Source organism: Anastrepha obliqua, chromosome 6, assembly GCF_027943255.1.
Source record: "Anastrepha obliqua isolate idAnaObli1 chromosome 6, idAnaObli1_1.0, whole genome shotgun sequence".
NCBI lineage: Eukaryota > Metazoa > Arthropoda > Insecta > Diptera > Tephritidae > Anastrepha > Anastrepha obliqua.
In genome coordinates, this window is record NC_072897.1 from 65,065,142 (window position 1) to 65,081,759 (window position 16,618).

The following is a 16,618-nucleotide window of genomic DNA, read 5'->3' on the forward strand; positions in this document are numbered from 1 at the left end:
TCATCGGTCCTTGATAGGTGAGCAAAATTTCAAGTCGATCAGATGTTTAGAAGCCAGTGAAAATTAAGCTCAAAGATTCCGTTACATACATACATACATACAACCCGTCCTAATAAAAGTGTGTTAAAAACGAATTGACTTCCAGTATTAGAAAATTCGGCTTTGTTGACCCGGAAAATTCGAACAAATTTAAATACAAATACTGTCAAGATAATGATCCCAAACATAAATCTTATATGTATATGCAGGTCCTGGTTACTCTACAACTGCACCAAAGTTATTGATACTCCCGCCGAAAGTCCCGACATTAACCCAATCCAAAATTTGTGGGTTCATTTAAAAATAAAAGTAAGAAAAAGATCGCCAACTTATAAAAGTGAATTAATAAGATTCGTCTGAGAAGAGTGGGAAAAATTCCAATGGAATATGATATTCCGAAACTAATTAAATCAATGCAAAATCGTCTTCAAGCAGTAATTGATGCCCAAGGAGGACATACAAAATATTAATCCCCAAAAGACTGAATTTTTTGTTGTTTTCATCAGTTATGCAAAAATTTTTTTGACACTTTTTAAATAGAGTAAACATCTTTTTTGTTGTTGTTTTTGTAATGTGTGTGTTTATTTAATAACTAATGGCGCCTAATAGGCGTAGACAAGTACAGTAATGAAATGTGTATATAAATTTTTTGTTTGCTTTTTTATTTGTTGTTAGAATTCTCGATCAATCTAAAATTTTAAATTTTTCTGCACTATGCAAAGATATTCTTGACAAACGTATATATAGATGGAGCGTACACCCTTTTTGGGTATTTGGCCGAGTTACTCCTCCTATTTATGGCGAACGCCTTGATGTTGTTCCAAAAATGGGGGGACCTACAGTTTTAAATCGACTCCGAACGGCGGAAATATTTTTATGAGGAGCTTTTTCATGGCAGAAATGCACTCGGAGGATTGTCATTGGCTGCCGAGGGACGGCCACTATTATAAACAAATTTTCCTTCATTTTGGAGATTCGAACCTACGTCCTCCAAATGGTAAGTACGCACCAACCCGTTCAACTACGGCGGCCATTCGTCGTATTTAGAATGGTACGTTTTTCAGCTGTAAAAAGGCAAAAAAAAAAAGAATTTCTTTTCGACTTACAAGTTTTAAATATTATTACTCACCAAGTTTGTACTAGCCGCTCTATATACGATATGTTCGAATAATAAGGCGAGTTTTCAAATTTTTCGGGATACGTACATTCAACTTTCGATTAATATTATTTTTATGTTTGTACACTCGTCTCGAAGATATGTTAACGGTTTTAGCAATATAGCATGTTTAGTTTGTTTGTGAGAGGCATAAATAAGACAAGTGTTTGGGGTGTTCGGCGATTTTCTGCTAATAGAAAGTCGAATGCACGTAGCCCGCGAAATTTGAATATTCCCCTCGTATTTCCCTCTCATTTTCATAATTGCCTAATATTTAGCGGAAGATTACAAGCACTTACATACCTTTCAGAATCCTAGGAACATCTCCATCCTCGCGCTTACCAAATTTGTTGCAAGATTTAGGCCAGAAAAATATATAACCAATATGACTTCAGAATAGTATATTATTTATTTTTTTCATCATTTCGTTTTAAATGATGTAAAAACAACAGATTTAAATAAAAATGGAATGAAAGACCTCTGTCTCGCAAAATATATCAATAATACTCTAGATGGTTGTAATAGAGAGACAGTTTTGCAATTCACACCCTTCAGCGGAAACTGGGAATGTGGAAGTATTTTTAACAGAAGCAGCAGCTTGTAGTTCCGACACAACTAATGAGCTAGGAAGTCCACCGCAGCTAGATTTGTCAATCATTGGTATGATCTCCTCTATTTGAGTTGATATTCCACATGGTTCAATTTCACTAGCTTCAAGCGTTGGCTCTTTCGTTAATATTAACTGCTTTTCATTGTATAAAACACCAGAAACGCAGCTAGTTCCATTATAATCACATCGTCCGACTATTCTAGTTTGTTTTTGTTGCTGTATCTTTGATGAGTTGAATTGCAGTTGGTAATGTTGTTGCAAAGATGTAGAGATGTTTCGCTGTTGAATTTGGTTACCCGAATACTCTGTGAACCTTTGCTGACTCGACCGCTGTTGTTGTGTTAACCCATATTTTTGTTGAGGCAGTTTTAAAGAAAATTGTTCTTTCACACACATTTTAGATGCATTAGTAACGTCAATAATTTGCTGTTGTTGCTGATGTTGTTGTTTTCGTTCTCGGGCCCGCTCAAGGTGCTTTCTTCGATCCTCTTTTGACCAATACCGCCCAACTTTGATTTCTGATATATTATCCTCTTCAGTGGTAGTTGAAATGTCTCTATTACGAACTGTTGCGGTATTAATGCATATAGAGCGGTCTCGTAGAAGACAGCGATTACGAGCAGGGCGCCGTACAATATATCTAGTGCCATCTTGACGACGTTTTACTTTCCACACCATATTTTCTTCTTTCGAGAGCGTTTTGTGATTAGCAACTTCAGCAGCGCGAGGAGATACAGCCATTACTTGCTGAGTTCCTGTTCTTACCTAATGCGCACCAAAATATAATAAGTTCACAAAACATTATAATCGTATTGGTAACATAAAACATTAAAACGCACTATACTAAAGATCACAAAACTTCACATGCAATCGTTCCATCTATTTACTCATGCTCGTGAAAAAAGTATGTACAATGCCATACAATATGGAGTTTTGAAAAAAGTTCCGTTACGCATTACATAAGTTTGGCAAAAGAGCAAGTTGAAAAAATTTAGTATTCCGAAAAAGTTTTTTAACCACACGATATCGTCGTTTTTCCCAAACGTCTGAAGTGACAGATAGAAAAAGAAATGGTCGTCCTCGCGTGGTTCGAACCAGTGCACCCATAAAAGCCGTTCGGGGAAATTCGCAGAAATTCCCTTAGAAAGCAGAAAATCATGTCCAGGGAAATAAATGTATCGACCAGACCCATATTAAGACTAACTAGAAATGATTTCCACATGAAAGCCTTCCGTTGTTCAACTAGTCATCTTTTGACATCGCGCTTGAAGAAAATTGGCGTTTTACTAGCAGCCTATACCGCCTCCACTTCGGACACTGCGCCGGCACCTTCGTTAAGAGCCACCTATTGGTACTTGGTGACTTTAGCATTCACACTTACCACATGATTAGCAAAGCAGATAGAGGATTTGATATTCAGCATAGTAAACGACGACGCATCCACGGCAATAGGTTCTACCTCACTCCAGCAACGCGCCCGGTACATGAATGGGGAACGTTTCCGCTGCCACAACAACAACGCCCCTACAAGGATAGTGTGTAACTGCAGCAGCTCACCAGACCAAACAATTATTGACTGACGCTGATCTAATAGCATAATTATTGCGTGTAGCCTTCTATAGTTTGCTCTTCTTCGGGGCTGAGTAGGTGGCTAGTGTCGTGTTGGAAGAAGTTTAACATTCTACATTATCCTGAACGTAATGGAAATTCTGGAATGAACGGATTGTGGCCAATGAAATAGCTACGACAATAAGATTGAAGTGGCGATGAACAGCTTCGATCCACTTAAACCGGATACTGGATGATGGTGTCTACTATGCATTACTCAAAAAAGGCATAGCCGTACTTCTAAATCACACTTGAATACCAAAGATATGGAGAAGGGCAAAAGTACACTGAACATTAAAAGTGATAGAAAACATAGTATGAACCTCTGAAGCAAAATAAAGCCTATCGACAGGGAAATAAAAGCCGTTAGAATAATAAGAGTGAGAGCGATATTGGTCGAGCTAGTTAAAGATATCACATTAAGCCCACGTTCTGTGAGACTTTAAAAACCACACTACAGATATGAGACTTAGATTTCTTTACTACCAAGCCGGAAGGGGTAGAAAATTTAAAAACGATTCTCACCATAGCCGGGGTGTAGGGCAGATCGCCTCCGCGTGGTGCACCTTGGGTAACGCCAAATGATCTGCGGCCTTAACGGCCTTAAACCTGAACGGTGACGACCCTGCATTCTTTTGGCATTCTCTATACTCTCTGGACTTGAGCTTCGTTTCCTGAGCTGGTGGTTGCGGCATTCTGCCACCTGAGTACGCTGGGGTGAAACTCAACCGAAACGGCTGGTGGGCAAATGTCGTGACTGCCCCCGTCCCGTTAAAACCCTGGCAGGCCTCGGAGTACGTTCCAAACTCGTCGTCATTGGGTTGGTGGTGTAGGTGCGCTTGAGATGACTCTCGCTTTGCGTCCGATCTGGCTCTGAACGCATGCCTCATAAGGGTATGCGTCAACCCTAGCACGGCCTCCCTGCTTCGGCACAGATAACCGTGGGATGACGACTGCACTTTCGAGTCATGGATAGCGGCTCCGAGTGGGGACCCAATAAAATAAACATGAATAACAACAACAACAACAAAAACAAAACCAAAAGCAAAAACCCGAAGAATTTAGGCGGCAGTGGGGATTCGAAGCCGAACCCCGAGGTCTCCTCACTTAAGGAAAGAGGGGCGGAACCACCTTCTCTAACCAGCCCTCACCGAGTGGCAGCCCCGGGGGACAAAACCAGTAGGGGCAGAAGGGTGTCGGAGTCGACGCTCGAAGCGTTATCTGGGTGGGGCTCTGGGGGGAAGTCGGAATCGACTTCGAGCACCATCCCAGGGGGGGTGACCGGGAACCCGCTTCACGTAGGTAGACGGTCGCTTGACGAACCGCCTGCGACCCGTAGTGAGGTAGGACTGGAGGAGATGGCCAGTACCAGTAAGGGGTTTTCCCCAAGCTTTCCGGGGTTTCTGGGATTTCTTTTCAGGGGTCCCTTGCTAGGCCTTAACGGCAGCCAGGACAGAGCAGGAAAGCCTTCTCTGACCAACGCATAGCCGCTAAAATCCTGGAACGCTACGGCGTCCAAAATGCTTCGCAGGTACCTGAGAAGTATTTAAGGACGCTTGAGTGGGCCAGGATGGTACTTAGTGGGGCAGAGAAAGGCCGAGTGGAAAGGGTGAGTGCGGTAGCACCACCAGTAGAATCGGCAGTGAAGCGGCTACGCTCTCAAAAGGAGGAAATTCTCCGGCCGAAGAAACCGAGGACTGGGGGCGGTCCGCCGAAATCTTTTAGCGAAGTCGCTAAGCAGGCGGGATCCATCACTCTGGGGGTGGTTGACAACAGCAGGGAAGATGGCGCCATATCCAGGGACGAGTGGAAAATAGTGGCATCGGCCATCTCTCCGGTGTTTATGAAGGTGGTAAGGGAAAACCCTGGACCTCCACCGTGCTGGGTGGCACCACGGCCCCTTTAAGCGAATTGTGTATGCCGATGAGCGGTCGGCCACAATGTACAGGGCAGCAGTAGCTCTGGTGGGGGAGATCTGGAAGGGAGCCAAGCTGGAAGCTGTGGACAAAAAGGACCTACCTCTTCGTCCGCGCGCCCAGGTCTGGCTTCCCTCAGAGCCCTCTGCTCCAGAGGATATGGAGGAAATCCTCCGTTGCTGTAACCCCAAACTTCCCACGCACAACTGGAAGGTAGTCAAGGTGGAGAAGTCCGAAGGACATTTTCGGCAAGCGCTGATTCTGCTAAATGCAGAGTCCCTCGGGCCTCTCGCTGAAACTAAAGGGATCATCACCTATAGTTTCGAGAAGGTAGTCATGAAGGTTTACCAGACCGATGCCAGGGGTGATGTCTCTGCAACTCCGGTAATGCTGGGAGGGGATAGGCCTACGGTAGAGGAAGCTCCCGTGGAGATGGATGTGGAATCTGTCATGTCGGATGGGGGCAGTGCTGACGACGCCCGCTCTCTAGCGGGGTCAGTCTTCAGTATCGGGCAACTGTTCGACAGGGCGGAGGAGGAGGGGCGTCTGGCCTCGGATAGTGGGGAGGCTGACCTCAGCATGTTGGAGAAGATTATCGAAGATGAAGATTCTTCAAATAAATCTCCAGCACTCTAAGGCAGCTTCCGCTAACTTACTAATGCACCTTGAGCAAGGTGGAGCTGACGTAGTCCTGATCCAGGAGCCGTGGCTGAGCAGTAGCGGTATCTCTGGAATTAGGTTGAAAAACTATTTACTGATGGTTCACAGTGGTGCAGGTAAACCAAGATCCTGCATACTCATCAGAAAAGAACTAAAAGCATTCATTTTGCCTAATTTCAGCAATGAGGACATTGTCTCTATAAGCCTGGAGAGCACCACCGAGAGACTCTGGCTGATCTCAGCCTATGTGGCGCACGATGACGAGGTGGAGCCACCTCCGTTGCTGCCTAGCCGAGGCGAGGCGGAGAGAAATCGACGCCATTATTAGAACCGATGCAAATTCCCATCACACTAGCTGGGGAAGATGGGATATCAACTCAACTTTTTGATTTTATTTTAAGTGAAGACTTGGTTATTTACAATAGAGGTAAGGATCCAACCTTCATTACGGCAGTTAGCGAAGAGGTGCTTGACCTCACCTTAGCCTCTTCTACACTAAGGTATCGGATATCTGATTGGAGGGTGCTCTGCGCTCATTCCTTTTCGGATCACAGATACATCCAGTTTTCTCTGAATGAAACCAAACCGAATAGATCCTCCTACAGGAACCTTAGGAGCAAGGACTGGGACCTATACTGCGGAAACCTGCAGGTTTTCCTTTCGGAAGCACTGCAAGAAAACACGGATCTCTCGGAAGAATCTATAGATGTATTGGTGGAGACATTCACCGCTGCGTGCAACAGAGCCCTCGAGAGCGCTTGTTCACTAAGACCGCCCCCCAAAAAGGAAAAGCCGCCTTGGTGGACAACCGAGCTCACAGAAATCAGGGCTTCATGTAGGCTGCTCTTTAATAGAGCCAGAAGACTTAAGTCTCCCTCGGGATTGGAACTGTACAAAGTAGGACTGGGAATTTACAAGTCCGAAATCAGGAAAGCGAAGCGAGACTCATGGCGGAGATTCTGCGAAAGCGTGGAGGGCTGTCATGAGTCCGCGAGATTCAGACGTATTCTCTCGAGCAATTCCACACCTATGGGGTACCTGAAAGACAGCTCGGGGTGCTGGACCATGAGCAGCGAGGAGTCACTCCGGTTACTCCTTGACGCCCCTTCTTCCGACAAATCCGGACTCGCTTAATATCGGCTGGGATAAGACGCATAGCACTCCACGCACCCACCACCGCTGGCTGAATAAGCGACGCCTGGTTTGGGCGATTGACTCTTTCAAGCCCTTCAAGTCACCTGGGCCCGATGGCATTATACCGGCTCAACTGCAGAAATCTGCTGAGGTATCTTGTCATTGGCTTCTTCCTATCTACGTGAGCTGCATAGATAGGGGCTACATACCCAGATCTTGGAGGGCTGTGAGAGTAACTTTCATACCCAAGGCAGGTAAGATTTCACATGTATCCCCTAAGGATTTCAGACCAATCAGTCTCTCCTCGTTCTTCCTAAAAACCCTGGAGAGGCTGATTGATCTGCACATAAGGAGTGAAATTCCTCGGGGGCGTTTATCGTACGCTCAACATGCTTACTGTAAAGGCAGATCGGTAGAGTCTGCTTTGCATACAATTGTTAAGGACATCGAGGTGTCCCTCCACCAGAAGGAGTTCACTGTGGGGCCTTCCTCGACATTGAGGGGGCTTTTAATAATGTCCTCCCGGAGGCAATCACCAGGTCGCTAGGTAAACTAGGAGTCGAAACCGAACTTATAAGGCTTATCCACACGATGCTTACCGATAGAACGGTCGTGGCAGAATGGGATGACACCTCTCTCCGCCGGCAAGTGAACAGAGGCACTCCGCAAGGCGGTGTTCTCTCGCCACTACTCTGGGTTGCCGTACTTAACGGTCTGTTGGAGGAGCTGGAGGGGAGAGGCTGTAAGGTGATTGCCTACGCAGATGACGTGGCACTTATTGTCAGAGGCAAGTTTCTAGATACTCTGATGGAACTGATGCAGGGTTATCTGAATCTAGTTATAAATTGGACCGCAAATTACGGCCTATCGATAAATCCTCTGAAGACGGAGCTCGTCTTATTTACGAGGAAATACAAAATACCAAAAGTGTTTCTCCCCTCAATATCGGGCGCTCGGTTGGTGCTCTCTGGCAAGGTGAAGTACCTGGGACCTTTTTCTACTCACATTCCCTCAAGGGATGAGTGGGCGGGGTGCAACATTCGGCGGCAAGGCATGGCAAACATGTTCACGGATGGCTCGAAGTTGGACGGAAGGGTTGGTGGGGGAGTATTCTGTAAGGAGCCCCCCATCAAACTTAAATTTAGGCTCCCGGACCACTGTAGTGTTTTCCAAGCGGAGGTATCCGCAATTAAGGAAGCGGTGGACTGGCTGCTCAATTCGGTAATTACCGTTAAGGAAGTAAATATCTACTCCGATAGCCAATCGGCAATTAGGGCTTTGGGCTCGCTGTTTGTGCGCTCGAGATTGGTCGGGGAATGTCTGACTTCTCTCTCGATTGCATCCGAATACTTCATCATCAGGCTCATTTGGGTTCCCGGGCACAGCGGCATAGAAGGAAACTGCTGGGCTGATAAGCTGGCTAGACAGGGAACTTTGGAGACGGTCTCGTCGCGAAATGAGAGAATTGGGGTTCCCCTGAGAACCTGTGGTCTGCTCCTGGAAAGATGGGCCTCGAGTCAACTCAGCGAGCGCTGGGCTAGTGCGCAAACGTGCAAGGTCGCGAGATCCTTCTGGCCACGGGTAGATCGGAGACGCTCAAGGGAACTCCTAAGGCTAACAAAGCCCCAGCTCTCAAATTTGGTGGGCATCCTTATCGGACATTGTCCGTTAGGTGTTCACGCCGTAAGACTTGGGATTGCCTCAAGTCCATTCTGCAGAAACTGTCTGGAGGACGAGGTGGAATCATCTCAACACCTTCTTCTCGTCTGGCAAAGACTTAGAAATCTGGGCTCTCACTTTCTCGCTACGCCTGCGGATATAGCCGGTGTAGATATCATAAATTTGGTGAAGTTCATTAGTAGTTTGTTACGGCTAACTACGAACGCAAATCAGCCCCCGTCGGCGCCGTCGTAAAAATGTGTGGTCATCATCGTTTCTAATCCCAAGGCTCCTTATTCCTTCCCATCTCCTTCCTCCTCTCCCATGTATGGCACCACAACGGACGAATTTAATAACATTTGTCCAAGTGAGCCCTTTAGCTAGGGCAGCCATTTAACCTAAGCTCACCATAGCAACGGAAGAAATAGGCGTAAACATGTCAGCAGAGAGCAGGTACATGCTTACGTGACACTAACACAGGAGAAAGCTGGAACTCCTCTCGATAATTCACGCATTATTATCGGCTGCTAAATGCGATTTCAGCTAAATATCAAGCGCTGCTATAAGTGCTTGGATCCACCAAGCTGCTTTCATTGCCTCCACTGGCCGCAGGTGTACATAACCCTGAAGAATTGTATACAATGCAACTCAGGTGCATACATCTTGTCTCCTTAGATGCAAAGAACGCATTCAATAGTGTAAGATGGCTGGTTATGCTAGCCGCTTTGGAGTATTTATTGCATATAAAAGTAAAATGTACGAAATTTGATAATTACTTATTCTAGCACTAAGAAAAAAAATATTTACAATAATTTAACGACAATGTCAAAAGCCGTTTGTGGATATATTTTCCGTGCAAAACAATTATTCGGTTTACGGGTTTTAAAACCAGTTAAACTCTTTCATTACGTAATCTTTGTATCTAAAGGCATATTTAATTAAACGAAAAAGTTTATCGCAATGATCATTTTCCCCAGAGTTGTGAATTGTTTAATGTAAATTTTCCGGAAGAGTTTTAAATATTCTCTTGATAATGAGCTGCGCGGCAGGAAATGTGTTATGTCACTTCTAGGCCTCATTATCCACATGCTTGATTCTAAGTCATATTTTTTTAAATTAACCAGACTTTTTAACTAATCTAATTCCTTATCTATCCTACTTGTACTTAAGGCTTTTGGTATGTACACATTCATCCTTGCTTGCTTGTGGTTTGTTAAAAGCAATTTTGCATCTTCTTTCCAGATAATGTGGCAGCCGATTTTGTGAACAGTTCTAAAGTGCACAAATGATTTTCTGGCATGGCGCTTTCAAAAATGTATGTATGCATATGTGACCGGAGCTTCAGAATTCGCTTTGCAAAATACTTTTGCAGTACATCTACTTCTTCAAACCACCCACACCTGTACTGCGTATGACTGTATTGAACGACAAACTAGAAGAAAAAGTTGCCATTTAGCTTCAATTGAAATTTCTTTCTTTTTTAAAAGACCCGCCCACGGCAGCATTAATACCATTTTTTGCTGCAGCTTTTCTGTTTTCAACATGTTTTTTAAATTCATCTGAGGTGTTATTTCCACTCTTAAGTAAATACAACGTTTTTCAATAGGTGCGCTTCAACTTTTTTCCGATAGGGAGGGCGAACGACGCAATATTTTTTATTTTTCGCTTGTCATTTGTAAACTTCATTAGTATACATTTCATCATGGAACGCTACACACTTGAGCAACGATTGCAAATCGTGCAAATTTTTTATGAAAATAATCGTTCTGTTGCTGTTGATGTTTTTCCAAAAAATCATCTTCAGTGATGAAGCTCACTTTTGGCTCAATGGCTTTGTCAACAAGCAAAATATGCGTTACTGGGCGATTATTTTTGGCCGCAATTGAATGGTATGGACTTAGACGACATGTGGTTTCAACAGGACGGGGCCACAAGCCACACAGCACACGCTACAATTGATTTGTTGAAGAGTAAGTTCGATGAGCGCATTATTTCCAGAAATGGACCGGTCGAATGGCCGCCGCGCTCGTGTGATTTAACGCCTCTAGACTATTTTCTTTGGGATTATGTGAAGTCATTGGTCTACAGTAACAAGCCGGCGACGATTTGTGAGCTCAGAGCCAATATTGAACGCGAAATTGCTGGAATTTCGGACGATGTATGCAAAAGAGTGGTCGAAAATTTGGTTCAACGATTGGACTTCGTAAAACGTGCACGCGGTGGTCATGCAAACGAAATCGAATTTCATACTTAAATGTATATGTTCAAACTCGATAATAAAAAAAAAATTAGTTTAAAAAGTCAAACCGTTTGTGTTTTATTCAAAAAAAAAGTTGAAGCGCTCTTACTGAAAAACGCTTTACATATATCGAGACACAGTCTGTATTTCGTCCTCAACCTTTCTCCTCTTTACTAAGTTTCCCACCTTTTTTAAACACCATTATAGGTATGTGACTTTGAGCGGGTTACTTCAAGGTTCCATAGGTTGCAGTAACTTTCAAGATTATTAATCATCTCTTGTAGTTTGCCTGGGTAATCCGCTAACAATGTTTAAATCTCCTTCTAAGCCTTCATGTAAGTCGTTTATGAAAAGAGCAGTATAGGCGACAATAAGCATCCCTGTTTGACGCCTGAGTTTGTTTTGAATGTATCTGAAATTTCTAAGCCATTTCATACAACTGTCTTTGTATCGCTGTATATATTCTCTATGAACGTCACTAGTTTCGTTACAAGACCAATATGGTGCAGCTTTTATATCAAAGTATTTCATGATACTCTATTAAACGCCGCTTTCTTCTTTTCTTCGAATTTTAAATGCACAATAGCGGCTGAATTGAATATATTGTCTACTGTGTAGTAATTCCGCTATATTTACAGCACATCATGAGAAACTCCTTGCGAGATCGCAAACTCGTCCATCAAGCCCCAGAGGGCTTTCAATGTATATTAGTCACATCCGGAGCGGCTGCACAAGGATCAATTCTCGGATACACAGGCTATATTGCCATGAAGAAGCTCGCAGAATATTTAACCAAGTTATGATACGGACAAAGACGTGGCTAGATAATGTGGTCTACAATTGGTCAACGAAAAAACGGAACTATAATACTAACTAAGAAGCACATCTCATTAGAAACCAGCATGCAAACCTATTCCAATACGCTACCCACAAAAAAGGATTTGAAGTACCTAGTCGTAAGGCTGGAACCCAGACTAACTCTCTAGGCCCAAATAAAACACGCAGTCGCTAAGATGGATCAATACACTGATGGCAAATTTAACCACTGGGCGTCCCTTGATGACGCCTGTGTACCATCTCATAGCGGAGTGCTTACGCTGAGCAGGTAAAGCAGTAGATGAAATCATCTTACGCCTTCAATTTGGCGAAACGTTGTGGAGCTCAACAGAACGGTGAGACATTAGCTTGCGCACTATTGGACAAGTTAGGGTTTTTTTCCTTGGTCTCTACGTGCTTACTGCGTTTCGAGTAGTGTATTATTTCAATTAATTTGTATTTTAGTGCACATATTTTTATACATAAGTGTGTGCAGTATGACATTCAGCACACTTCGCCTGAAGTAGAAACAGGTTGACCTAAAATGCCAATAAAAACTGAAAGCGGCGATTTGTTTTCCATTAATAGTACATTAAAAATCCGCTTGAATTAAAATCCTAGCTGATCCTTTTTTCGAGATAAGTGGATTTTAGCATTTTCGAAAATTTTTTCATAATTAAGCGATATCTTTCCTCATCATCTAACGAGATAATATCCTGGCGCGTTTTTTTTTTATGTAGTATCCCCTGTAGACCTAATCCACTTCAAAATTACTAACTTCTCACTATAAAATTAATGTAGGAATGAAATTAATAATAACTTGGGCATGTAAATGCTGTGAAGAAAAAGTAACAACCGCTTTTTTTAAACGGCGGGAATATGAAGAATCATTTATTAAATTTATTTTGAATCTTTCCCAAAATTTTAAAAATTCTCTGTGAACAGATTCACCAGCCTGTTGTGACCACAATTCCAGACCATCGTTGTTTAATAATGACATGCCCTCTTTCAAGTGATCAAGAATAATATGCAGTTTTAGAGTCTGAGATGTTCCTGTACTTTCTAGATATTTGCGAAGTTGTTTTAAGTTCTCATCTAAATCGGTAATATTTGCACGTTGCGTGGAGAAACAGTCATGTACAATTTTATTCATTGTCCTAAAAGCAGCGACGTATGGCTGTAATTTCAAAGGACCAACATGCTGGTAAATTTCAGGATCAAGTAGTTTATCCGATTCTTGCAGAAGTTTTCGGCAGGCATTACCCTCGAAAATTTCACCCTGATAATTTTTTGCTACTAACTTCAATTTTGATGGCCAAAGCAACCCTTCTAATGAAATTGGTCATTTTATTCATTTGATTTTGAGATGCTCCAGTAGTCGATTGGAATGTGTATAACCCTTCAGTATTAAAAACAAATTCGTTTTCAATTTTTTTATTCAAAGTTACCCTCATTTTAGACCCTGTTGTATTTAATAAAATATCACCATCGTTCGTACTTGCTTCGGACCTTTTTCGTTAAATCGATGTTACAACTTGGTTTTGTTGCTTTTCTGGTAGTTTTACTACTAAACTCAAGGCGTTTTCACGAGCACGAGATGAAGCAGGACCTGCGCCACAAGAATTACGCACACCTTTGCCAATTTTTTGAAAACATTTACTGCAAATGTTCATGGACGTTCTTTTTTCAGCAGTACTATGTCCACTTGTAGAGGGAAGTTGAGCATTTGAAGCAGCTCCTTAAAGACCACAACTTTCATCTATTATAGTATGAAAAATGCGTACATGACCATTGCCCTTAACTATTTTAGAGTGACCTTTGTATCGTGCCGTTAGACATATAAAACCATTACAATTCTGGTTCTTGTTTCTTTTGCTAACTTCATGTCCTCGTAGTTAGGCATTGTTGGAAGTGGCCTCTTTGCATTACCCTTCTCTCGTTCCATTATAGTTTTTTATCGTTGACATGCTTTTTAATTAAACCAGCAAGATTTTCAGTAATTAAAAATTCTGATCTTTGACGGTTGCCAAAAACGATTTTTTTACCACATGTTGAGTTGAAAGAATATTTTTTTCCATGATCTTGCAGACCATAAATAACGAAATTTCTGAAGAGATTACTTGTTACTGATGAACAAGGTACAAATGAAAATGAGCGGCTATGAAAAGAATAGGCTTCTATTTTTTGTTGCCGGAGTGCCCGGTATACAATGCGCTGCATAGCCGTGAAATAGCGAGTTTAGTGCTTTATCACGTATGTATATGGACACACACACAAACACATACACTTGCACGCTTAAATAATAGCACCGCCAAGATACATTATCGCTTATTTATGAAAAAATTTTCGAAAATGCTAAAATCCACTTATCTCGAAAAAAGGATCAGCTAGGATTTTAATTCAAGCGGATTTTTAATGTACTATTAATGGACAACAAATCGCCGCTTTCAGTTTTTATTGGCATTTTAGGTCAACCTGTTTCTACTTCAGGCGAAGTGTGTCAGATAGACTACAAATATTTTCGATTACATATTTTATAGTTCAACAAAGCCTGAACAAGAACTGAAATAAAATGCCTGCGATTGGATACAAACAGTTTATTAGTTATTCTAGTTTGAAGTATTGAAGTTTTTTAAATTCTCGATAATTTTTTTGACAAAATCATTGAATGATGTTATCAAACTAGGATACTTTGAAATTTGTTTAATATTAAATACTGGAATATCATATTGTGCACAGAATGTTTCCTGTCTCTGTCGTGCATTGTGAAAGCGTGGGCAGTCGTGCAAAAGATGATGCATACTCCGTTTCCACGACAGTCGGTTCTACCGAAACGACCCGGATTTATATCCGGCCAAGGACTGTCACTCCCCGTATGTAAGTATGGGGAATGTTTATGCTGTTACAACAACAACAACATGATACATACTCTGCACAGTGAGTTGATCACACGAGCACCAGTCTTCGTCAATGATTTTGAATCGCTTCAAGTATGTCTTATTGAAACCATGGCCAGTAAAGAGCTGTGTCAATTCGAATGATATCCCAAAGAGTTGTCGGTATAGTTGTGTATCTTCAAGAATTGGGAAGAAAGTCTTCGTAATGGAGCCAGTTGTATCGTCGGCATACTCCTATTGCCATGACTCGAGTATTTTAAGACGTATTTGCCGTATAACTCTTTGATTTGCAGCTTCTTTTGTCTGCTCATCTGCGCGCTTGTTTCCTTCAATACCGATGTGTGATTTGACCCAGTAAAAGTCAATTCTGTATCCCCGGCGAAGAAGATGCAGGTGCTGATGAATTGATGCTATTAAGGGATTAGGATTGCTCCCATTTTGGATAGCTTCCAAACAAGAGCGACTGTCGCTATCTATGACTAGTTTTTTCGTTTTCAATTCTTTCTGAGCCTACTTCAGTGCAGCGTCAATTGCTAAAGCTTCAGCCTGGAAGACAATGCATGTGCGATGTAATTTAAATTTATGTGACGTCCAGTCGTCATCTTGTTTATGAACGACAAAAGCTGCTCCACAAACAAGCGCATGTTTCAAACTTGCTTCCATCGGTATAGATGTGGGTCGCATTTGCGTATATAATATTGTCAGCTTCCTATTGTGATGCTATACTTTCAAAACGTACAGACGGACAATTTGGTTAGGTTAGGTTGACCTCACTGGCTGAAAGCCATCACATTGTAATAAGTTTGCGTCTTTGGCGAGTCTAAGTAAACTCTGAAGCTCTAACCCCGAGATACATTCCAGCTTCCCATTTCGTAGAGCTCCTAAACATTTGATTCGTGTTCTAGCTAATGCAGGGCACGAGCATAGAAGGTGCTTTAAAGTTTCCCTCTCTTCCAATTCATTGCAAAATCTGCAGTTATCGTTGATTGTAATTCCTATCTTGTTTGCAAGTATTGCATTGTGTGCAAGTACCGCTAGCGAATTGGGGGCTGTCAGTATACCTAAGATAGATCTGCTTTCTTTTCTAGATAGAGCTAGTACCAATCTGGCCTATTTATCTGCATTCTGTTTACACATGATTTTCGCGGTTTTGCAAGAGACTAGGTTGTTCCACCTCCTGTCTATCCGTCTTTTCACGTCCGCAACGATGTCATTGTAGATCGTCTTTAAGACTTTCAACATGCCGTTTTCTTGTTCGAATGACATGTAAACTGCGCTCTCGGCAATCTCATCTACAATTTCATTTCCTGCAATGCCCTTATGTTCTGGTACCCAATAGATGTACAGCCGCGTGTCTGCGGCCAATCTTTTTTGGCCTCTCTGCTTTTGAGAACATTTTTAGATGAAATTTCATATGATATAGCGATAAAGATAATATTATCGCTGCTTGACTGTCAACGTATATATTTATTTTTTATATATATATTACACAGGGTTGCCCATATTCGACGGACCCATCTGGCAACCCTCTATCTTTTGACAGAGACGTCAGATCGCTTAATGACATACCGCGTTGGAAGCGCCAGTCCAAGCAGATTTTTACCATGGAACAGTACAAATTGTTGAAATTTACATTCAAAAGCGACGAAAAAGTCACTGCTTGGTGCGGCGTTAGTGCGAAAACGATTATTGGGCCGTTTTTCTTCGAAAATGAAGATGGTCAAGCTGTTACCGTCAATCAGGAGCATTATCGCGATATGATAACCACTTTTGTGATGCCAATTATTCGTCGAAAGCGTATAAGGCAGTTCTGGTTTCAACAAGACGGCGCTCCACCACACACAGCTCGCACCACAATCGATTTTTTGGAGAAATTGTTTCCTC

General features: G+C 42.4%; 1 protein-coding gene across 2 annotated transcripts in view; it reads right to left on the minus strand.

Annotated features, from left to right (window-relative positions):
* Positions 1-1,585: 1,585 nt before the first annotated feature.
* The window catches only part of LOC129249850 (slo-interacting protein 1), a 39,995-nt gene continuing 24,962 nt past the window's right edge, over positions 1,586-16,618 (minus strand). For both annotated transcript variants that reach the window (XM_054889520.1, XM_054889519.1), the window contains one exon: positions 1,586-2,570. In XM_054889520.1, coding sequence (XP_054745495.1) covers positions 1,704-2,570 — 867 coding nt within the window. In that variant the 3' untranslated portion in view covers positions 1,586-1,703. The remainder of the gene's footprint in view (positions 2,571-16,618) is intronic.